The sequence below is a fragment of the Pan troglodytes genome, chromosome 8 (genome assembly GCF_028858775.2).
Source record: "Pan troglodytes isolate AG18354 chromosome 8, NHGRI_mPanTro3-v2.0_pri, whole genome shotgun sequence".
Classification (NCBI taxonomy): Eukaryota; Metazoa; Chordata; class Mammalia; order Primates; family Hominidae; genus Pan; species Pan troglodytes.
This window is the reverse complement of record NC_072406.2, coordinates 85,768,353-85,792,293: the sequence shown is the minus strand read 5'-3', so window position 1 is coordinate 85,792,293 and position 23,941 is coordinate 85,768,353. Positions and strand designations below refer to the sequence as shown.

The following is a 23,941-nucleotide window of genomic DNA, read 5'->3' as shown; positions in this document are numbered from 1 at the left end:
ATTTGGGTTGGTTGTAAGTCTTTGCTATTGTGAATAGTGCTGCAATAAACATACGTGTGCATGTGTCTTTATAGTAGCATGATTTATAATCCTTTGGGTATATAGCCAGTAAAGGGATTGCTGGGTCAAATGGTATTTCTAGTTCTAGATCCTTGAGGAATCGCCACGCTGTCTTCCACAGTGTTGAACTAATTTACACTCCCACCAACAGTGTAAAAGTGTTCCTATTTCTCCACATCCTCTCCAGCATCTGTTGTTGCCTGACTTTTTAATGATCACCATTCTAACTGGCATGAGATGGTATCTCATTGTGGTTTTGATTTGCATTTCTCTGATGACCAGTGACGATGAGCATTTTTTCATGTGTCTGTTGGCTGCATAGATGTCTTCTTTTGAGAAGTGTCTGTTCATATCTTTTGCCCGCCTTTTGATGGGGTTATTTTTTTTTTTCTTGTAAATTTGTTTAAGTTCTTTGTAGATTCTGGATATTAACCCTTTGTCACATGGGTAGATTGCAAAAATGTTCTACCGTTCTGTAGGTTGCCTGTTCACTCTGATGGTAGTTTCTTTTGCTGTGCAGAAGCTCTTTAGTTTAATTAGATCCCATTTGTGTATTTTGGCTTTTATTGCCATTGCTTTTGGTGTTTTAGTCATGAAGTCCTTGCCCATGCCTATGTCCTGAATGGTATTGCCTAGGTTTTCTTCTAGGGTTTTTATGGTTTTAGGTCTGATATTTAAGTCTTTAATCCATCTTGAATTAATTGTTGTATAAGGTGTAAGGAAGGGATCCAGTTTCAGCTTTCTACATATGGCTAGCCAGTTTTCCCAGCACCATTTATTAAATAGGAAATCCTTTCCCATTTCTTGATTTTGTCAGGTTTGTCAAAGATCAGATTGTTGTAGATGTGTGGCATTATTTCTGAGGCCTCTGTTCTGTTCCATTGGTCTGTATCTCTGTTTTGGTACCAGTACCATGCTGTTTTGGTTACTGTAGTCTTGTAGTATAGTTTGAAGTCAGATAGCATGATGCCTCCAGCTTTGTTCTTTTTGCTTAGGATTGTCTTGGCAATGCAGGCTCTTTTTTGGTTCCATATGAACTTTAAAGTAGTTTGGGCTGGAGTGCAGTGGCATGATCTCAGCTCACTGCAGCCTCAGCCTCCCGGGTTCAAGTGATTCTCTTGCCTCAGCCTCCCGAGTAGCAGGACTACAGGCATGCACCACCATGCTGGGCTAAGTTTTGTATTTTTAGTAGAGATGGGGTTTCACCATGTTGCCCAGGCTGGTCTTGATCTCCTGAGCTCAAGTGATTACAAGTATTGGCATTATAGGCGTGAGCCACTGCACCTGGCTGATTCTACTCTTTGGACATGATATTCATCAGGGTTCAGATGTAGGTAAAGATGGAAAAGATACATTTAATTACACCAAAATTAAAAAGTGATGTGCATTCAAATACACCAAGGTCAGTAGATAGGGAGAATATATTTGCCACAAGTAATACGAAGGACCCAGAAAGACGAAATTAAAGACTAAATTAAAACTAAATGGTCTCACAGTATTAATTTTTGACAAGAATATGGGGAAATTTTTACTATATATTGGTAGAAGTATAAGTTGGCATTGTGTCTTTGTAATAGCAAAAAATTGGAGACAGCCAAAATGTCTGTCAGTAAAGAAATGAATAAATAGATGTGGGTTAGTGACCTGATAAAAATGCTATACAGCAGAGAAAAGGTGTACCAGGTCTATATCTATATCATCATGGATAGATCTCAAAAACGATGCTAAATAAAAAACAAAAAACAACAAGTAAAATTCAGTGTGATACTTTTTACATGAAAAATACTAATAGGGCTGGGCGCAGTGATTCACGTCTGTAATCCCAGCACTTTTAGAGGCCAAGGTGAGAGGACTGCATGAGCCCAGGAGTTTGAGACCAGCCTGGACAACATGGTGAGACCCCATCTCTTACAAAACAATTAAAAAGTTAGCGGTGTGTGGTGGTGCATGCCTGTAGTCCCATTTACTCAGGATGCTGAGGCAGGAGGTTGAGGCTACAGTGAGCCACGTTCATGCCACTGCACTCCAGCCTGGGTGACAAAGCAAGACCCTGTTCAAAAAAACAACAACAAGAACACACACACAAAAACAAAAAACCCACAAATATACACAAAAGTATCCTATGTATTATTTAGGGATATATATGTAAAACTATTAAAAACAGATTATACAACAAATTTTTGATATGAGTGGCTGGTAGAGAGTGGGGCAGTCTTAAACAAGACTTTAGCATTATCTGTAGATGAAAGTAAACATGATAGAATGTTTATTTCTGGGTATTAGACTCACAGATTTTTGTTATATTAGTCTTTGTACTTTTTGGTAATTTTATATTAGCTGGAAATTTTTAAAGAAAGGGGGTCAAGATTCATAGGATGAACCCCCAGAAAATAATTTGTCGATAACGTTTACGTGTAATTTTTCTTTTTTTACCTAACCCATTTACTTCTGTCTGTATTAGAGGAAGAGGAAATGAGGTAACTGCATTACATTAATTCATGACAGTGGTTTCTCCTAATGTGTCCTTGGCATCACACTCAGATGAAGGAGTGAGGATCTTTATTAGCACAGATCATGCCCTTCATTCTGACTCTTGATTTTATTTTTAATTACTAACTGCAAGCATGTCAACCCATGGGAAGCACATTTGGTTTCATAGCTATCATCATGGAGATGCTAGCATGACAGACTAGGATGTATAGAAGTTTAATAACAGCATTGTACTTTTTCTCTTGTCTAACCTCTTCCCTATAGGGAATCTTTAACCAGTTTCAGTGTAGTAGTGAAAAAGTGCTTCCATCTGACACTCTCCGCAGTGCTCTGGCAAAGACTTTCCAGGATGAACAACGTTTCCAGCTGGGAATTATGGATGATGCTGCAGAGTGCTTTGTAAGTGCTGGCCTCTGGCCCTCTTTGATATGGGGTGGGACTGCTGATGGTCTCCATCAGGGACTGGCTACTTTATGGTGGAATTTGCTGTGCCCTTATCTCTACAGTTAGAACTAGGAGTTTTCTCTGATTTTTCAGGGATCTAAAATGTCTCTGTTATAGCAGTGTGTTATTTTTTTTCCTTTAGGCTGGTGGTTTTGTGCTTGTCATTGCATAAAACATCAGCTCTCACCTTCAGAGGATCCAAGGCTCATTAAAATACAGATTGTACCCCCAGAGCTTCTGATACAGTAGGCCCGGCAGAGGAGTCCCGGAATATCTGTATCTTACAGGTTCCTAAGTGATGCTAATACTGATGCTGCTCCTCCATTTCTAAAGATAATTAATCAGGGAATAACTGAGTCCCTAGCATAAGTGTGATGTGCTATATAGCTACATTGCCTCCAGTGCCCCTCGCTCTTCTGAACTCTGTGTTCTATACATCAACCTTCGAAAGACTCTTTGTAAATCCATTTAGAAAATTTGAGGCCGGGCATGGTGGCTCACGCCTGTAATCTCAGCACTTTGGGAGGCCAAGGCAGGCGGATCACAAGGTCAGGAGTTCAAGACTAGCCTGGCCAACATAGCGAAACCCCATGTCTACTAAAAATACAAAAATTAGCCAGGCATGGTGGCGGGCGCCTATAGTCCCAGCTACTTGGGAGGCTGAGGCAAGAGAATCACTTGAACTTGGGAGGAGGAGGTTGTAGTGAGCCTAGATAGCACCACTGTACTCCAGCCTGGGTGACACAGTGAGACTCTGTCTCAAAAGAAAAAAAGAAAAAAAAAGAAAATTTGAGAGTGATACATATCTCATCACAGGGTAAAATGTGGCCCCAAATCAGAGGTGCTCCTGAGGAACTGGATCACTGATATATTGCTGGTGGGAATGTAAAATGGTATAGCTACTCTGGAAAACAGTTTGGCAGTTTCTTAAAAAGCTAGACATGTAAACTACCGTATGATCTAGCAATTACATTCCTGGACATGTATCCCACAGAAATGAAAACTTATATTAAAACAAAACCTGTTTATGAATGTTCATAGAAGTGTTATTCATAATAGTAAAAAACTGGAAACAACCCAAATGTCCTTCAGTGAGTAGACAGTTAAACAAATGATGATACTTCTGTACCGTGAAGAACTATGCAGCAATACAAAGCATAAGTATTTTTATAAAAATAAAAAGAAACTATTGATTTACACAACTTGGACAGACCTCAAGGGAAAGTGAAAAATGCAATATCAAAAGGTTATATGCTGGCCGGGCTCACTCCTGTAATCCCAGCACTTTGGGAAGCCAAGGTGGGCGGATCACTTGAGGTCAGGAGTTCGAGAGCAGCCTGGTCAACGTGGTGAAACGCCGTCTCTACTAAAAACACAAAACTTAGCCAGGCGTGGTGGCACATACCTGTAATCCCAGCTACTTGGGAGGCTGAGGCAGGAGAATCTCTTGAACCCGGGTGGTAGAGGTTGCAGTGAGCCGAGATCGCTCTACTGTACTCCTGCCTGGGCGACAGAGACAGAGTGTGTCTCAAAAAAAAAAAAAAAGGTTATGTGGTATGTGAACCCATTTATATAACATTCTTGAAATAAAATGATGGAGATGAGAGAAGACATTAGTGATTACCACAGGTTAGGGTTAGGATTGGACGGGTAAGGCTCTAAATGGTTAGCATGAGGGAGCCTTGTGATGGAACTGGTCTATATCTTGATAAAATGGCATAGAGCTATACATACACACACACAAATGAATGCATGTAAAACTGGTGAAATCTGAATAAAGTCTGGATCCTTTCAATGTCCATTTCCTGATACAGTTATCAAAGATGTGCCGGGTGCGGTGGCTTACGCCTGTAATCCCAGCACTTTGGGAGGCCGGGGCAGGCGGATCACGAGGTCAGGAGATCGAGACCATCCTGGCTAACACGGTGAAACCTCGTCTCTACTAAAAATACAAAAAATTAGCCGGGCGTGGTGGCGGGCGCCTGTAGTCCCAGCTACTCGGGAGGCTGAGGCAGGAGAATGGCGTGAACCCGGGAGGTGGAGCTTGCAGTGAGCCAAGATTGAGCCACTGCACTCCAGCCTGGGTGACAGAGCGAGACTCCGTCCCAAAAAACAAAAAAACAAACAAAAAAAACACAGATGTTACTGTTGGAGGAAGCTGGGTGAAGGGTACAGGGGATCTCCTATACATTTTTGAAACTTGCTATGAATTTATAATTTTTTTAAACTAAACATTTTTAAAAATCAAAATATTCCTACCTTCCAGAAGGGTTGCTGTTTCTATGGGTAAGCTGCTTACCAATTTATGTATTTGTCTATCAAATATTGTTGGTATACTGCTTTTGTTCTTTCCCTGTCAGGAAAACCTCCTGATGAGAATTCACTTCCACATTGCTGATGAAACCAAAGAGGATATATGTACTGCCCAACACTGCATTTCCCATCAGAAATTTGCAATGACATTGTTTGAGCAGGTGAACTCTAGCTCCATCTTTTTTTAGACATTTCTTCCAGAACACTTTATCCTGGGATGTGGGGTGTTAAATGGGTGCCAAAACAGTTCCTGATTATGGTTGCTTGGTTTTACCTTTTTCTCTTTTGCCCAGTGTGTATGTACTAGCTGTGGTGCCACTTCTGATCCGCTGCCTTTCATCCAGATGGTACATTATATCTCCACCACTTCCCTTTGGTGAGTCTTACAAGATTTTCTGTTGTGCGTTTAGGCATTCCTCCAGTTGATTGGACTTTTTTTTTTTTTTTTTGAGACAGAGTCTCGCTCTGTTGCCCAGGCTGCAGTGCAGTGGCACAATCTCGGCTTACTGCAACCTCCGCCTCCTGGGTTCAAGCGATTCTCCTGCCTCCATCTCCCAAGTAGCTGAGACTTCCAGCTACTTCTACAAATAGTACACACTGCGCTAATTTTTTTGTATTTTTAGTAGGACGGTGTTTCATCATGTTGGTCAGGCTGGTCTTGAACTCGTGACCTCAAATGATCTACCTGCCTTGGCCTCCCAAAGTGCTGGGATTACAGGCGTGAGCCACGGTGCCTGGCCTATTGGACTTTAATTGGAGACATTCAAATAGTTTTATATCTTGGCCGGGCATGGTGGCTCATGCCTATAATCCTAGCACTTTGGGAGGCCCAGGTGGGCGGATCACTTGAGGCTAAGAGTTCGAGACCAGCCTGGCCAACATGACAAAACCCTGTCTCTACTAAAAATGTCAAAAATTAGCCAGGCATGGTTGCACGTGCCTGTAATCCCAGCTATTCTGAAGGCTGAGGCATGAGAATTGCTTGAACCCAGGTGGCGGAGGTTTCTGTGAGCTGAGATTGAGCCCCTGCACTCCAGCCAAGTAACAGAGCGAGACCCTGTCTCAAAAAAACCACCACCAACAACAATAAAAACACAAATAGTTTTATATCCTTATTGCTGAGTCTGTGCTATATTGTAGGAATGCAGAACAGTAATTTAAAAATAATTTTTGTTCTCCTTCTTTCCTCTCCCATCCCTCCCCTTTTCTTAGGCTCAGTACTGGCCAGCAAAGTGGGAGGAGGAGTGGGGATTCTATGAGCTTTGGATCTGGGGACAGGTAGAGGTACTTACTGTGTTTATGGGACACTGAGCCTGGTCAGGGGCTTTGGTATAGGGGGCAGAGGAAGAAAGTCAAATGTGTGAGTTAGGAATGTACATTAATGTTTGATTTAGCAGTAACTAAATACAAACCATCATCCCCCTTCTATTCCCCATCTTGAAGCAATCAGGCTATTTGTATGCTGGAAAGACGAGAGAAACCTTCACCAAGCATGTTTGGTGAGCTGCTGCAGAATGCCAGCACCATGGGGGATCTGCGGAACTGTCCAGTGAGTTAAATCAGGGGTGGGGTTTGGAGTGGGAAAGGGAACCGTCGATCAGTGGAATTGATGCAAAGCCAGTGGGAAACATGTTGAACTAGCCTTATATATGTATTTCAGAGCAACTGTGGAGAGAGGATCAGGATTCGCCGTGTGTTGATGAATGCTCCACAGATTATCACGATTGGGCTGGTATGGGACTCAGACCACTCAGACTTAGCAGAAGATGTTATCCACAGCCTGGGAACCTGCCTTAAGCTGGGTGATGTGCGTGTTAGTTACCTTTATCTCTCACTTTGAGTTCTTGCGTCTTAGTATTGCTTAGGAGCAGTGAGCACTAGACAAACAGGTATGTCCTAGATGACAAGTATTATAATGTTTTGGACAGATAAACTTATTTGTGTACAGATACCCGTGCTTGCAGGTATGTGCTCATATACCTCCTTTTATAGGTGGCAAAGAGTTTTTAAGAAGAAATGGGATGACTTGACCTTGAAAGACAGGATAGGCAGAGCTTAGCTACTGATAAAAATAAATCAGTAATTCAAAGAGTTATTATATGTTCTATTCATTGTTAGTTTATACGAGTATAAAGTAGGGAAGGGTGTTCAACCATGGGAGGTAGTAAGGTCCAAAGAGGGGCATTCCTGACTAGAACTGCTATAGTAGGTGAAGAAGTTAAAAGTTGGTGACCTGAGCCCAAAAATATGAAATTCACAGTGTGGAACTAATGTCTGGGATAATACTGGGACTAAAGAGAACCTTTGTTATTGTTTTTTAATGTCATTAAGCCATGACTGAGAATAAATGAACTTTCTGGGATCTTATTTTAGGTTTTCTTCCTAAGGAATCTTACCTGAGTAGGCTGTGAGCAATAAAATCTCCATTTTTCACCAGTGCCTACCTGTAGTCCCAGCTACTCAGGAGGCTGAGGTGGGAGGATTGCTTAAGGAGTTCAAGGCTGTAGTGTGCAATGATTCTGCCTGTGAATAGCCACTACATTCTAGCCTAGGCAGCATAGCAAGACCCTGTCTCTTAAAAACAAAAGCAATCGTTTCTTTTTTTTTTTTTTTTGAGATGGAGTCTTGCTCTGTCGCCCAGGCTGGAGTGCAGTAGTGTGATCTCCCTTCACTGCAAGCTCCGCCTCCTGGGTTCATGCCATTCTCCTGCCTCAGCCTCCCCAGTAGATGGGACTACAGGTGCCTGCCACCACGCCCAGCTAATTTTTTGTATTTTTAGTAGACACGGAGTTTCACCATGTTAGCCAGGATGGTCTCGATCTCCTGACCTCGTGATCCGCCTGCCTCCCCCTCCCAAAGTGCTGGGATTACAGGCGTGAGCCACCGCGCCCAGCTGGTTTTTTTTTGTTTTTTTTTTAATCCAACTTTCCTGGCTCCTCTTATGATAGGCCCTGGTAAGAAAATTATTGAAAGGTATGAAGAAAGATCATCACCATACCAGTTTACTGGCCACTATCTGTCTTGCTTTTCCTTACTTTTTGTCTTTTTGGGTTAATATCTTTCTTTCTTTCTTTCTTTTTTTGAGATGGGGTCTTGCTCTGTCGCCCAGGCTGGAGTGCAGTGTCATGATCTCGGTTCACTGCAATCTCTGCCTCCTGCCTCAACGTCTCAAGTAGCTGGGATTACAGACATGCACCACCACACCCAGCTGATTTTTGTATTTTTAGTAGAGATGGGGTTTCACTATGTTGGCCAGGCTGGTCTCGAATACCTGACCTCAAGAGATCTGTTCACCTCACCCTCCCAAAGTGTAGGGATTACAGGCGTGAGCCACCACACTGGGCCTAAAGATAGGGTCTTGCTATCTAGTCTAGGTTGTTCTCGAACTCTTGTCCTCAAGTAATTCTCTTACCTTGGCCTCACAAAGTGCTGAAGTTAAATTCTGATGATTAATCTAAACTAACAAAAATCTTAAACTGAAGGGAAGAGAAGCAAGTCAGTACCTTACTTAAGAAATGTTGGTGGAGTCTGCTGAGAGATGATGTGGAATGGTTGAATATGTGACTGTGCTTTCTTTTCTCTTCTTTCCCCTCAGCTGTTTTTCAGAGTGACGGATGACCGGGCCAAGCAATCTGAACTGTACTTAGTTGGAATGATCTGTTACTATGGCAAACATTATTCTACATTCTTTTTTCAAACAAAGATTCGCAAATGGATGTATTTTGATGATGCTCATGTCAAGGAGGTAGGAGTAGTCAAGTCCTTTTTGAAGTGTTTGGTGACTACAAAAAAAAAGAATAATCATTTGTCTTTAGTGTTTCATTTTCATAATTTTGAATGGGACCTCCCCACATTTCTATAAAACATATATATATTTTTTTTTTTTAATTTTTTTTTTTTTTTTTTGAGATGGAGTCTCACTCTGTCACCCAGGTTGGAGTGCAGTGGCTTGGTCTCGGCTCACTGCAATCTCTGCCTCCTGGGTTCAAGCGATTCTCCCACCTCAGCCTCCTGAGTAGCTGGGAGTACATGCGCATGCTACCACACCTGGCTAATTTTTGTATTTTTAGTAGAGACAGAGTTTCACTATGTTTGCCAGGCTGGTCTCGAACTCCTGACCTTGTGATCCGCCTACCTCAGCCTCCCAAAGTGCTGGAATTATAGGCATGAGCCACTGTGCCCGGCGTATTTTATATTTTTATGTCTGTCTGCCTACTGAATTCATGAAGGTATCATTTTGTCTTCCCCTGAAGATGGCTAGTTCTTCGAGGATAGGAACAATGTATCTTCTATTATATCCTCTGAATCCCCTCACCAGGCATTCAGCAGTTTTGTATTTATAGGTGACAAAGCATTTTACTTTATTTTTTGAGATAGGGTCTCCTCACTCTATTGCCCAGGCTGGAGTGCAGGGGCGTGATAATGGCTCACTGCAGCCTTTATCTTCCAGGTTTAAGCAATCCTCTCACCTTAGTCTCTTGAGTAGCTGTGACTATAGGTGTGTGGCCACCACACCCAGCTAGTTAAAATTTTTTGTTTTTTTGTTTTAGAGATGTTACCCAGGCTGGTCTGGAACTCCTGGGCTCAAGTGATCCTCCCTCCTCAGCCTGCCAAAGTGTTGGGATTACAGGCGTGAGCCACAGTGCCTGGCCCAAAGTGTTTTTTTAAACTATAATCTCCTTTTTTTTTTTTTTTCTAGAAAATAGTTTTTCTTCAGTCCTGAGGAGTCAGCTCCTTACGTGGGCTTTGGTGGAGCTCATGGGTCAGCACTCGAAGGTCTAAATCTGGGTGGGGATGTTATCACCTTTTGGGCTTGGGGAGATTGATTACTGACTACCTTGCTATGAATGGCACAATTCATGTAGTAACGTAGCTTTACCTACAGCTTAGGAAGCACATAGGCATCAAAGAAATTTACTTCAGAAATGTCCTTGACAGCTGCAGCCTTTACTATGTTTTGAATGAGAAACTTTTTTTTTTTTTTTTTTGACATAGGGTCTTGCTCTGTCACCCAGGTTGGGGTGTAGGGGCATGATCTCAGCTCACTGCAACCTCTGCCTCCCGGGCCCAAGTGATTCTCGTGCCTCAGCCTCCCGAGTAGCTGGGATTACGGGCGCGTACCATCATGCCTGGCTGATTTTTGTATTTTTAGGAGAGATGGAGTTTCTCCATGTTGGCCAGGCTGGTCTCAAACTCCTGACATTAAGTGATCCACCCGCCTTGGCCTCCCAAAGTGCTGGGATTACAGATGTGAGCCACCATGCCGGGCCTTGAATGAGAAACTTCTTAATAGCCTTGTCCTTGGGCATGCCTCAGGCACAGTTCATGCAGTGAGTGAGCTGCACATAGCCACAGCCCTTTTTGGCATGCCATGTTCTTTCTTTTCTTTGTCTTCTTGGAAGCTAGGACCCCAGAGAGGAATTTTTGTTTGTTTGTTTGTTTGTTTGTTTTTAATGTGTGTGTTGATTGATTTGAGTAGGAACACTCTAATGCCTCAAATGAGGTTATAAGGTTAATACAAAGTTCAGAATTTCAGATCTTGGAGTTATCAGTGGGTACTACTTTGTCTCGGGGCTGCTGTAAATTATTCTTTGTTGTCTCCCTGAAGTGCCCCATCACAGAGTAACATGTGTTTTGGGATAGTTATAAGGCATGTAGGGTTATAATGACAAAGCAGGAAAGTTGGTACTGTCTAAACCACAGAGTTTGTGGTTGAAGTGGCTTATGTGATCTGCATGAGTTAGGAAGCTGCTTGTGATAAGGTTAGCAGATAAGGAGATAAGGTGTGACTATAATCTACACCAATCCACAGACTTTAAGCAGTGTCTTCCACAAATAGTAAAGTATTTGTCAAATTCCCATATTCTTTTCTTTGTCTCTTTTGCATTGTTGTAATTTGGGGCAATTTATTTAAGTTCTTTTAGATTTAGGGTTTTTATTTGAAAATACCCTTACAAAGTAGTAAATATGATTATATTAATATGTGAAGAGCATATAAATGTTTTAATTAATAACTCAGTTTTAAGTTTACTGGACATCTGTTGTGAACATATCACTATGCTAGTTGTCTAACCCCAAGAGCAGCACATTATCTAAGAAATGTGACTGGTTCAAGCTTAAGATGGTGTGAGTTTGAGGATTGGGTTGAATTGATTCTGTGGCTGTTTTCTCTTTTCCACTATGGTAACAGAGCTGAATCCAGCACAGGGCTAAGGCCGAGAGGTTCAATTGTCTATTCTAAGCAGTTTGACATTTTATATCCTACCATTTGCGAACTCTGAAACTGAATGTCATTTGTTCTAAGGCAGTCTGTGAAAGAGTTTCTGTCTGCTCTTCAGCTTCATGAAAGTGATTTTAATATTTGGGAGAAAACTAAGGAAATGCAAATTTCTAGTGAGGGCTTAATTTGATGTCTGTGAAAAGAAATTGGTCACCAAGGCAGCTGAAGTTCCCTCACGTAGCATATCCACCTTTGAGAACTTTTATTCCTATTTTACAACTGAGTTGATGGTTCACAGAAATAAAATTAATTTTATTCATTCTTTTATTCTCCTATAGGATTTTAGTGCTTTCTAAAAGGACTTAGCAAAGAAAAAAAAGATTTAATTAAAAAAGTGTTAGGTCTGAGATCTTTTTTGCTGCCTTTTTACCCAATTCTTATCTTTTCATCTCTTTTATTTTCTTTGGAAATACAGAACAGAAAGATATGTTGTCAATTGTGGGTATAAAGTATAATTGTCATGTTCTTCTGGTTGTTTCTGGTTCAGATTGGGCCCAAATGGAAGGATGTGGTGACCAAATGCATCAAGGGGCATTATCAGCCCCTGCTGCTGCTTTATGCAGATCCCCAGGGTACCCCAGTGTCCACCCAGGACCTGCCTCCCCAAGCTGAGTTCCAGTCATACAGCAGGACATGCTACGACAGTGAAGATTCAGGTGAGCAGCCAGGCTCTTTACCTCTCCTCTCTCCTCACCCCATGCGATCAAACAGTTGGGACTCATAGTTAATTATGTGCTTAGCTGGTAACCTAGCTTGGAGAAAGAGGATCCATTAGAGGTAAGAAAGAAGTGCCAATTTGTGCTGAAGCCTAACTTGGGCCAGCCTTTATTTCCTTCAGTTGTCAAAACAGTGTTGCCTAAATCACTTGGCCTCAACTCAGAAGTGAAAAGGAAATTATGTTTATTTAGACTGAGATACTAAGTTTGCAAGGCTCAATATTTAACCTTCTAATATTGGTGAGGATGGCTGATTTTTATTAGCAATTTAACAGCGACTTAATTGAGTTGTTTTATTTGAGCCACTACAAGGCTAGTTATTTTGTTTGGCATGAGATATTTTTGTTTTAAAATTGCAAATGTGTAGCTGGGCAGGGTGATGCATGCCTGTTATCCTAGCTATTTGGGAGGCTGAGGTGGGAGGATCACTTGAGCCCTGGAGTTCGAGCCTAGCCTGGGCAAAATAGCAAGACTCTGTCTTGGAGGGGGGAAAAATTCCTTGTCCAGTAGTAATATTCCTCTGCTTATGAATCAGTTGTTCACTTCTAAGTTAATTTTTCAGAACTTAAGTAACGACTTTCTGTAAAAACAATTTTCAGCTTGATGGCTAAAGTTCTAGGGTAGCTCATAGAATCTTATAATATATTTGAGGTATAACCTAATAGTTTTGGCTTGATTACTGAAAAGGAGGAAGAAATATTATTTTACTCTTCTGGATCTGGTACTGGCCCTTGATATAATTTTGAAAGAGAAGATACTTGACTTTGACGTCTTTCTTTCTCCCCTTTGTACCTCCCTCCTGCTTGGTACCTGGTGCTTTCTTCCACCTTTCATACCCCACCCAGACCTGTTCTACCTCTTCTCCCTTCAGTCAAATACCCATTTGTCCTATTATGCTTATCTCAGCTAGGTATTCAGAGGGAAGCAGTCTGATTGAACTAATTTATACTAATGTATGTCATATAACAGCCCCAATAATTTCTCAGAGACATTAAAAATGCATCTAATATCAATTCAAAAATTTAAGTGACATTCTTGGCAGTATAGGAGAAAGATTATGGGATAGGAGAACAACTGACTATGTATGACAGGTTGTCCTGGGACTTTCCATCTAAATAGATCTTACTTTTCACAACTTTTTCATCACTTCTGCTTTTCCCCCGATAGGTTTTGTAAAACCCTCACAGTTTTTCACAGTGGCAGGCAAAGTGAGGGCTTCAGCAGGGTAGGGAAAGGGATGGGAGGAATTTTACATGTGTCTGGGTGATCTGGAAGTTGGGTGTTGGGAAGAATGGCTTGATGGTATAGCATATCCTTCTCACACTTGTGTCTAGGAAGATCTTGCCTTATGGAGCTTTGTTGTGTCCATCTCTTTTCCTTCTCTTTGCTACTGTTCTGTTTCCTCACTTTTTGCATATGTGTTTCCTCCTCCTCTCAGGGAGGGAGCCCTCCATCTCAAGTGACACTCGAACAGATTCCTCAACGGAGAGCTATCCCTACAAACATTCCCACCATGAGTCTGTGGTCAGTCACTTCTCTTCTGATTCTCAGGGGACAGTCATCTATAATGTGGAAAATGATTCCATGTCTCAGAGCAGTCGGGACACAGGTAGGGACTTATACAGAGGGTCCTGCTTGCCTGAATCAATTCCTGCATAGATCTCCTAAGAAAAAGAAACTGTGAGGCCAGGCGCAGTGGCTCACACCTGTAATCCCAGCACTTTGGGAGGCCGAGGCGGGCGGCCGAGGTGGGTGGATCATGAGGTAAGGAGATGGAGACCATCCTGGCTAACATACGGTGAAACTCCGTCTCTACTAAAAATACAAAAAAAAAAATTAGTTGGGCATGGTGGCAGGCACCTGTAGTCCTACCTACTCGGGAGGCTGAGGCAGGAGAATGGCGTGAACCCAGGAGGCGAAGCTTTCAGTGAGCTGGGATCGTGCCACTGCACTCCAGCCTGGGCAACAGAGCGAGACTCCGTCTCAAAAAAAAAAAAGGAGAAAGAAACTGGGGGAAGTCAGAAATGTTCGTTACGCAAAGGCACAATGGCACAGAATTTGGGCAATTCAGTGGGATACAAAGAAGCAACACAGTTTTGAATGAACCGTGATGCTCCATTGCACATACTCCTGTCAATAGCAGCATGTCAATAAAGACGATTGTAATGTGATTATTGATGTGATTATTCTGAAGTCTGCTTTTCTTCTCCTATACTCTTGATTCCCGTGGTATCCCATTAAGCCCCTGTGATCTTGCACATCATCATGTTCTCATGCCAGGCTTTGTCCTAAGTGAAGAGCTTTGATAGAAGGGGCCTATTTATGGGATTGGTGAGGGACAACTGCATGTCAGCTTGCTAAGCTTCCTGAAGGATAGAGAAGCAAAAGAATGAAAGATACCTATTTGTTATTGTGAGTTCCATGCAGAGAATATTCTTGCATTGTTTTGTTTATCTGTAGGAGAGTATGCCCATGTCAGAGGAAGAAATCAATACAGGGAAGAACAGTGAATGATTGCTGAGATGGAAAGTTTATTCTGGGAGATAGAATGCCTAAGGCATAGAACAGTGTCCATATTCTTAGGGACTGTGAGAATTTGTGAGCTCATTGTTTGAGATTGGTGGTTTATAAGCTGTGGGGGCTTTTTTTTTTTTAATATCAAGAATTTCAAAGATATTCAAAACTGTATAGAATAGTGTACTGCCCATTCATGTACCCATCACCTAGTTTCAATAATTATAACTCATGGCCAGTCTAGTTTTACCTGTACCTTTACCCACTTCTGGATTATTTTGAAGCACATCCCAGGCATTATATCACATTTTCCATAAATATATCTTATGTTTGCTCAAACATAAGAAATCACTTTTTAAACGTAGCATTATAACACCTTTTTTTTTTTTTGAGTCAGAGTCGCTCTGTCGCCCAGGCTGGAGTGCAGTGGCACGATCTTGGCTCACTGCAATCTCCACCTCCCAGGTTCATGCCATTCTCCTGCCTCAGCCTCCCGAGTAGCTGGGACCACAGGCGCCCGCCACCACGCCCGGCTAATTTTTTGTATTTTTAGTAGAGACGGGGTTTCACCGTGTTAGCCAGGATGGTCTCGATCTCCTGACCTCGTGATCCACCCACCTCGGCCTCCCAAAGTGCTGGGATTACAGGCGTGAGCCACCGTGCCCAGCCCAGCATTGTAACACTTAAAAATAGTAATGATAATTCCTTAAAACTGATAGGTAACCAATGAGTGTTCACATATCCACTTATAAGTATCATAATATTTTCATGGTTTATGTGTTTGACTCAGCATCTAAATGAGGTCTATGCATTCTGATGAGTTGATAAGTCCTTTGCATTTCTTTTAATCTACTGTTTTTTCCTCTATTTTTTTCCTTGCAATTTATTGCTAGAACTAGGTATTTTGTCCTGTAGATTTCCCACATTCTGAATTTTGCTGATTTTATTCCTATGGTATACTTTAACACGTTTCTGTGTCCTGTATTTCTTGTAAATTGGTAGTTGGACCTAGAGGTTTTGTCAGACTTGTGCTGGCTTTCTTTTGATGACTACTGCATTGATTGTGTCAGGTGTGAGTTTTTTAGACCCACTTTTTGAAGCTGTGAACCAGAGAGAAGCCAAGCCACAGGATAAACTAAGCACATTTTCCAGTAGAGGCAGATTTGTGTTAATGGTTTGAACATGCCCATTGGTTTAACATTTGTAAGACTTAGTTGCGGCCGGGCACAGTGGCTCATGCCTGTAATCCCAGCACTTTGGGAGGCCGAGGTGGGTGGATCACGAGGTCAGGAGATCAAGACCATCCTGGCTAACACGGCGAAACCCCGTCTCTACTAAAAAAAATACAAAAAGTTAGCTGGGTGTGGTGGCAGGCGTCTGTAGTCCCAGCTACTCAGGAGGCTGAGGCAGGAGAATGGCGTGAACCCGGAAGGCGGAGCTTGCAGTGAGTTGAGATCGCACCACTGCACTCCAGCCTGGGTGACAGAGTGAGACTCCGTCTCAAAAAAAAAAAAAAAGACTTAGTTGTTCCAAGTTATTTCCTCCTCTCTTAAATCTTTCTTGTGGGCACAGAGGTAGCAAAGGACCAAATAAAAGCAATACAAGATTCCAAGGGGCAACTGATTGAAAATATGTATCCATATCACTACACTGGTGATACTTGAATATGCATAAGGATTTTCATATGCTATCATGTGAAAACAAATTTTTGTTAGCTCTCCATGCATTTGACCTAGGTTTTTTTTTCTAAGCATATCTTCAAACTTAATTTACCTGCTTAATTCATCTCTGGCTTCTAGCAATTTAGTTGCTTATATCCTTTAGAATCTGACCTTTGCTGTCATCAAATCATGCTCATGTATTTGCATACTATGGGCATGAAGCAGGGCAAGTTACATAAAAGAGCCCAGCTCTCCTGGTTTTCCCAGTGATTAGTATTAAGGAACTATGAAGTGTAATCTCTGGATGGAGCCAAGTTTCGTGAAGATGGGTTGGGGATAGGAATGAGAATCAAAGTTGAAATGCCCTTTAAATGATCCACAATTAAGGAAAGCTTAGAACTGGGTCTTAAAGCCATATAAAATCAGAGCTCTTGTGGGCAAAGTCTGGAGTATCCAGGATAATACCAGATGTACTGAAAATCAGACTTTATTTGATATGTGTTGCTAAATAAATAAAAGGAAAACTCTGTCTTCAATTTATGAGAGTGAAAGTATATGGCTACCTGACATTTTTATATAATCTTTAAAACTTTTGCCTTTAAAAAGTTACCTAGAAACATGTCATTAGTCCTTCTGGGTCACTGGGGAAGATTAGGAGTGGGATTGAGATTGGTCATTGCTCAGGAGACATTGTAAATTTGGATGCTCCCAGCTTCTCTGCATTTATCTTTTTTTTTTTTCTTTTTTGAGACAGTCTTGCTCTGTCATCCAGGCTGGAGTGCAGTGGCGTGATCTCGGCTCACTGCAACCTCCTGGGTTCAAGTGATTCTAATGCCTTAGCCTCTCAGTAGCTGGGACTACAGGCACATGCCACCATGCCGGACTAATTTTTGTGTTTTTAGTAGAGACAGGGTTTTGCCATGTTGGTCAGTCTGGTCTCGAACTCCTGGCCTCAAGTGATCTGCCCGCCTTAGCCTCCCAAAGTGCTGGAATTATAGGTGTGGGTCACTGCACCTGGCCCTTCTCTGCATTTATCTACTGGGAGGTTCCTACACTGAAATCAGATAGCCTATGCCCTACAGCTTCTGTTCCATGGGTACTCTAAATTTGTGGCACTCCCAAAGGGAGATTAGGTAGGTTCTCAGGAGGATGGAGGTTAGTCTCAGATACCAGCTCACCCCAATTTCCTTGTTTTTTTCAGGACACCTGACTGATAGTGAATGTAATCAGAAACACACATCCAAGAAAGGGTCACTGATAGAGCGCAAGAGGAGCTCTGGTCGGGTTAGGAGGAAAGGCGATGAGCCCCAGGCCTCGGGATACCACAGTGAAGGCAAGCCCTTCTGCACTGCTTCTCTTTCTCCTTCATTCACTCTGTCAAACTTCTGTCATGCTCCAGACTGTTGGCTTCTCCTTTCTGTTCAGAGGGCTTTTCTTTGCTTTTTCGACATTGGGGTCTAGTATCCATAATCACTTTAAACATCTATATTTCTTTCATTCTTTGTGTTTTTAGGAGAAACACTGAAAGAGAAGCAGGCTCCTAGAAATGCCTCCAAACCATCCAGCAGCACCAACAGGCTGAGAGATTTTAAAGAGACAGTCAGCAATATGATCCATAACAGACCATCCCTGGCTTCTCAGACCAATGTAGGCTCTCACTGCAGGGGCAGAGGAGGAGACCAGCCTGACAAAAAACCTCCTAGGACCCTGCCTTTACACTCTCGTGACTGGGAAATAGAGAGTACCAGCAGTGAGTCAAAATCGAGTTCTTCCAGCAAGTATCGTCCCACATGGAGACCCAAACGAGAATCTCTGAATATTGACAGTATCTTTAGTAAGGACAAAAGGAAGCACTGTGGCTATACCCAGCTTAGCCCCTTTTCTGAGGATTCAGGTGAGGAGATAATTAGGGAAGAATTGGGCTTTTGAATAAAGTTGATTTATGTCTTTTTAAAACCTGGGTTTTTTGGTACATCTGGCAAGGGGCACTTTTACTCTGATGTCGGGTGTTTTAGGGATATGAGTTCAGTGAATAAGTAGCTAGAGGGAGGAGTTAGTTAGGTCTTGATTTTAGGCAAATGCTAAATCTACCTCATTTTCCATACCTGTCTTTTGATTGGGATAGCTAAAGAATTTATACCAGATGAACCAAGCAAGCCACCTTCTTACGACATTAAATTTGGTGGACCAAGCCCCCAGTACAAGCGCTGGGGCCCAGCACGGCCAGGCTCTCACCTTTTAGAGCAGCACCCCCGACTAATCCAGCGAATGGAATCTGGCTATGAAAGCAGTGAGAGGAACAGCAGCAGCCCTGTCAGCCTGGATGCAGCCCTGCCTGAGAGCTCAAATGTCTACAGGTATTGTTTGGCCTTTGAACAGCAACATTGTCTCTTGCAGCAATGTGAGCCACCTACTTGGGGCTTTCAGGCATGGCTTAGACAAGTGGAGGGATGGCCTTTGCTATTATCTCTATGTGCTCTATCAACTTCCTATAACAACAGCACCCTCTGCTGGAAGAACAAAGGCACTTGGGAAAGGAGAGAGAACTTTCTATTTGAAATACAGTTATCATGTATAAAATAATTTTAAAAAATTAGGTTCAGGGGGTATATGTGCAGGTTTGTTATGATAAACTTGTGTCATAGGAGTTCATTGTACAGATTATTTTGTTACCCACATATTAAGCTAGTACTCACTAATTATTTTTCCTGATCCTTTCTTTCCTCCCACCCTCCACCCTCCGATAGGCCCGTGTCTGTTGTTCCCCTCTGTGTGTTCATGTGTTCTCACCATGTAGCTCCCACTTATAAGTGACAATATGCTGTATTTGGTTTTCTGTTCCTGTCTTAGTTTGCTAAGGATAATGAAATAATTGTTTAGTGCTTGCTTTGGTAGCACATATACTAAAATTGGAACGATACAGAGAAGATTAGCATGGCTCCTGCTCAAAGGTGGCACAAAAATTTGTGAAGATTTCTGTATTTTTCAGATATGTAGGATAAACAAGTCTAGGGATCTAATGTAAAACATGACTACAATTAATAAAATTGTACTGCATATGAGATTCATGGTAAATGAGTAGATTTTAACTCCTCTTGCCACAAAAACAAAAAAAATGGGTAACTATATGAGATGATGGGTATATTAATTTCCTTCAATTATAGTAACCATTTTACTGTCTCTATGTATCTCATAACATCATGTTGTATACCTTAAATATACACAGTAAAAAAATGTATTAAAGAACAGATTAGGTCAGGCATGTTGGCTCACGCCTGTAATCCCAGGCTAGTACAAAAATTAGTGAGGCATGGTGGTGGGCGTCTGTAATCCCAATTACTTGGGAGGCTAAGGCAGGAGAATCGCTGGAATCCAGGAGGTGGAGGTGGTAATGAGCCGAGCTCGTGCCATGGCAACTCCAGCCTAGGCGACAGAGCAAGGCTCCATCTCAAAAAAAAAAAAAAACAAAAACGGACTAGGCCTGCCGCAGTAGCTCACGCCTGTAATCCCAGCACTTTGGGAGGCCGAGGCGGGTGGATCACGACGTCAGAAGTTCGTGACCAGCCTGGCCAACATGGTGAAACCCCGTCTCTACTAAAGATACAAAAACAAAAATTAGCCGGGCGTGGTGGCGGGAGCCTGTAATCCCAGCTACTTGGGAGGCTGAGGCAGGAGAATTGCTTGAACCCAGGAGGTGGACGTTGCAGTGAGCCAAGATCGTGCCATTGCACTCCAGTCTGGGCAACAGAGTGAAACTCCATCTCAAAAAAACAAACAAACAAAAAAAGAATGGATTAGTGGGCCAGGCGCGGTGGCTCATACCTGTAATCCTAGCACTTTGGGAGGCCGAGCTGGGTGGATCACAAGGTCAGGAGATCGAGAACATCTTGGCCAACATGGTGAAACCCGTCTCTACTAAAAACACAAAAATTAGCTGGGCATGGTGGCGCGCACCTCTAGTCCCAGCTACTCTGGAGGCTGAGGCAGGAGAATCACTTGAACCTGGGAGGCGGAGTTTGCAGTGAGCCAAGATCACGTCACTGCACTCCAGCCTGGGTGACAAGAGCGAAACTCCATCTCAAAAAGAATGGATTAGTGAATTAAAACTTATGTAATCCTAAAATCAGAGAAGAAACCCAAATGTTATTTTGGGACAGTGTTTTGTTGTTGTTGTTGCTTTTTTATTTTTATTTTTTTTGGTATCGATGGGGTTTCATCATTTTGCCCAGGCTTGTCTTGAACTCCTGGGCTCAAGTGATTTACCCACCTCAGCCTCCCAGAGTACTGAGATTATAGGTGTGAGTCACCACACCCAGTATGGTGGGATAGTTTTTATTTTGATTTGTTTTAGGGTCACTGGGACTTTGTGTTTTATAATGCTAATAATATTCATAATAATGATGACAGTTTCTTAGCACTCATTGTACCCTGCCCATAGGGCTCAGTTTGCTTTATAACTTTCAAATCTCCATACATTATTTTTACTGAGTTGCCACAGAGGCAATTTTTCTGTTTTCTTTTTTTTTTTTTTTTTTGAGATGGAGTGTCTCGCTCTGTCACCAGGCTGGAGTGCAATGGCACGATCTCGGCTCACTGCAACCTCTGCCTCCTGGGTTCAAGCGATTCTCCTGCCTCAGCCTCCCTAGTAGCTGGCACTACAGGCGCCCGCCACCACACCCAGCTAATTTTTGTATTTTTAGTAGAGATGGGGTTTCACCATGTTGGCCAGGATGGTCTTGATCTCTTGATCTCATGATCCGCCTGCCTCAGCCTCCCAAAGTGCTGGGATTACAGGCATGAGCCACTGTACCTGGCCAAGGCAATTTTTCTAATAGTAGAGCTGCTTTGAAAAGCATGATTATATCTTCTACAAAGGTGATAACCACATGTTCATACTCTCTCAATGTTCTTCCCTGTCCACAGGATCCTGTTCAGTTTTACTTATGAGAAGATGCTACAAAGGTTTAGTAAGAAAGAAGGAAATAGATATGAAACCAATATGTTCATTATTACATTCAACAGATTTTGAATATGTATTATTTACCAGATACTGTGCTAGATGCACAAGATGTGAATGAGGTGAGATGAGATTAGATAGGAGAATGAGTGGATATTTCAATTCTTCAGAAGTAGTTTAGCAGAAGCTCTAATTGTGTAGTTTGATTTTTTTTTTTTTTTGAGAGAGATTTAGTCCTAGGAATGTTGCTATAACCTGCTTTCATGCTTTCACTAGACTCTGAGTTCTCTTTTGAAGGGATCCAAGTGCTAAGAGATCAGCTGGGTTGGTTCCTTCCTGGCGTCATATCCCAAAGTCGCACAGCAGTAGCATCCTGGAGGTAGACTCCACAGCATCCATGGGTGGCTGGACAAAGAGTCAGCCTTTCTCAGGTAAGCAGAATGACACTGAATTTGAGGACTGGATTTGACCAGCAGTTTTGTCTGGGGACCAGACTTACCTGAGCACATTTGAAATTAGAGGACAGTTACAGGCCGGGCGCGATGGCTCACACCTGTAATCCCAGCACTTTGGGAGGCCGAGGCAGGCAGATTGCCTGAGCTCAGGAGTTCGTGACCAGCCTGGGCAACATGGTGAAACCCCGTCTCTACTAAAATACAAAAAATTAACCAGCGTAGCGGCGTGCACCTGTAGTCCCAGCTGCTCGGGAGGCTGAGGCAGGAGAATTGCTTGAACCTGGGAGGCGGAGGTTGCAGTGAGCCAAGATCGTGCCACTGCACTCCAGCCTGGGCGACAGAGTGAGACTCCATTTCAAAAAAAAAGAAGACAGTTACAGTTTGAGTATTCCATCAGAATGTAAATGTAGAGTCATTTCAGTTGCTCCATCTTTGGATTTATCTATTTTTTGTTCTCCATCACAGCCTGCATGAATATTTCTTTCTACCTGGAGGGAGCCCTTGTGGGAGCAAGAAGGGACAGAAATATGGTGAACAGTGTTAATAACATCCCCATTCTTCAGAAGAATAAATCCTAGGGCTTTCCTTGGATTAGGGACAGCCTCTTGGGAAATGGATTTCTTATTGTTTAGTATTATGAATTGACATACCAAAGGGGTACATGTGGCTATTTGCAAAACTTGGAAATAAGCAATTCAAATTTATCCTTACCCCTGGCTAAATATCTTAGTCTTACTACCAATTCTCTTGATAGTTACTGACAATTCTTAGAGGTAGCAGGAAGAAAGGCCTGCAGCAGCAGTAGTAAAAAGGCATGAACCCTTTTAGGTATGTATACTAAAGGTTGTGGACATCTGGCAGAGCAGAACAATGCCTATAGAGGCAGATATCTCTGGAATCCTGGGCTCTAGTAAGTTATAGTTAGAGACACGTGGAAGACATTTGGGCTTCCCATTGTAATTATACATTTGATTTATTCCCCACATTTTAATTTATTTCATGTTGAATAACATTGTTTCAAGAAACTTGTGAATCGTGCATGAGACTATTCTCCCTTCTCTTCAGATAGCCAGCATTTTTTAAATTACACTAACGACTGAGTCTCATGATCTCCTGAATAGTCCTCAATTCTGGACCAGTTGGATAGAATTCACCAACAGCGTTCTTCAACTGGTAAAAGATAATTAGCAAGGAGTTATGACAAGATTCTTCACACACCATATCACCCCACCATCCTGTTTGTATAATAAGCCCTATTTATGTGCCACAATTTGATCTAACCATTTTATTAAGACACAGAACAAACATTCTTATATGGTAACTTTGCATACTCCTTTAAAAAACTACAGGGGTAAATCAAGTCCAGTAATTCAATAATCTGCCCTTTGCCTCCTGAAATTGAAGGAACCAGTGTTACCATTGTGGTATATATCTTTCTGTCTTTTTCTATGCTTACACAAGTACATAGATAAGTTTATGTACATATATATATAGGTAAGCACCATTTTAAAAAAGATGAAGTCATACTATGCATGTTATTCTCTCAATTTTTCACTTAATTTATTATGGACATCCTTCTGGATCTATTTAGATCCATCTAGAAAGGTTTATAAAATTGGACTTATACTGCTGTGGACATTTTACAAATTCAAAGAGGTGGTGGAAATTAAGGGTGAGAAAATGACATTCTTGAAGCTCCTCAGTCAGTCAGTGACAACACCTGGTAGAAAGTGTTCTCTAATGATTAGAGCATGATTATGAATTTAACCTACTTGACTTTAATTTAGCTCCATTATTTCCTATTTGGTTTACCTTGGGCAAATTATTTATCCTCCTGTGACTCAGTTTCCTCATTCCTAAAATGGGGGTAATAGTATCTACCTCATAAGTTGTTGTTATGATTAAATGAAATAATACATGTAAACATGCTTAAAACTGTTTCTGGCACACAGTAAGTGCTGAACAAATGTTCAGCGTAATACTATTGTTGTGAAGCACTCAATAAATGTTGTTGTTGTTGTTGTTGTTGTTGTTATTATTATTTTGAGACG

At 42.0% G+C, this 23,941-nt stretch overlaps 1 protein-coding gene and 1 non-coding gene across 50 annotated transcripts in view; both read left to right on the top strand.

The window, feature by feature from the left end:
• Positions 1–23,941, top strand: part of USP54 (ubiquitin specific peptidase 54) — a 128,562-nt gene that overhangs the window by 77,587 nt on the left and 27,034 nt on the right. For 15 of the 49 annotated variants that reach the window (XM_063780738.1, XM_024346449.3, XM_054660214.2 and 12 more), the window contains 11 exons: positions 2,815–2,949; positions 5,355–5,468; positions 5,601–5,683; positions 6,751–6,856; positions 6,968–7,114; positions 8,903–9,052; positions 12,075–12,243; positions 17,680–17,811; positions 17,992–18,372; positions 18,604–18,835; positions 21,733–21,866. In XM_063780738.1, the coding sequence (XP_063636808.1) occupies positions 2,815–2,949; positions 5,355–5,468; positions 5,601–5,683; positions 6,751–6,856; positions 6,968–7,114; positions 8,903–9,052; positions 12,075–12,243; positions 17,680–17,811; positions 17,992–18,372; positions 18,604–18,835; positions 21,733–21,866 (1,783 nt within the window). Of the gene's footprint in view, positions 1–2,814; positions 2,950–5,354; positions 5,469–5,600; positions 5,684–6,519; positions 6,586–6,750; positions 6,857–6,967; positions 7,115–8,902; positions 9,053–12,074; positions 12,244–13,741; positions 13,913–17,679; positions 17,812–17,991; positions 18,373–18,603; positions 18,836–21,732; positions 21,867–23,941 lie in introns of all 49 variants that reach the window. The other 34 variants (XM_063780720.1, XM_063780732.1, XM_063780724.1 and 31 more) reach the window with 7 other exon arrangements.
• On the top strand, positions 19,358–19,464 carry LOC112204735 (U6 spliceosomal RNA). Its single transcript, XR_002938385.1, has one exon. It is a non-coding gene; the product is annotated as a U6 spliceosomal RNA (small nuclear RNA).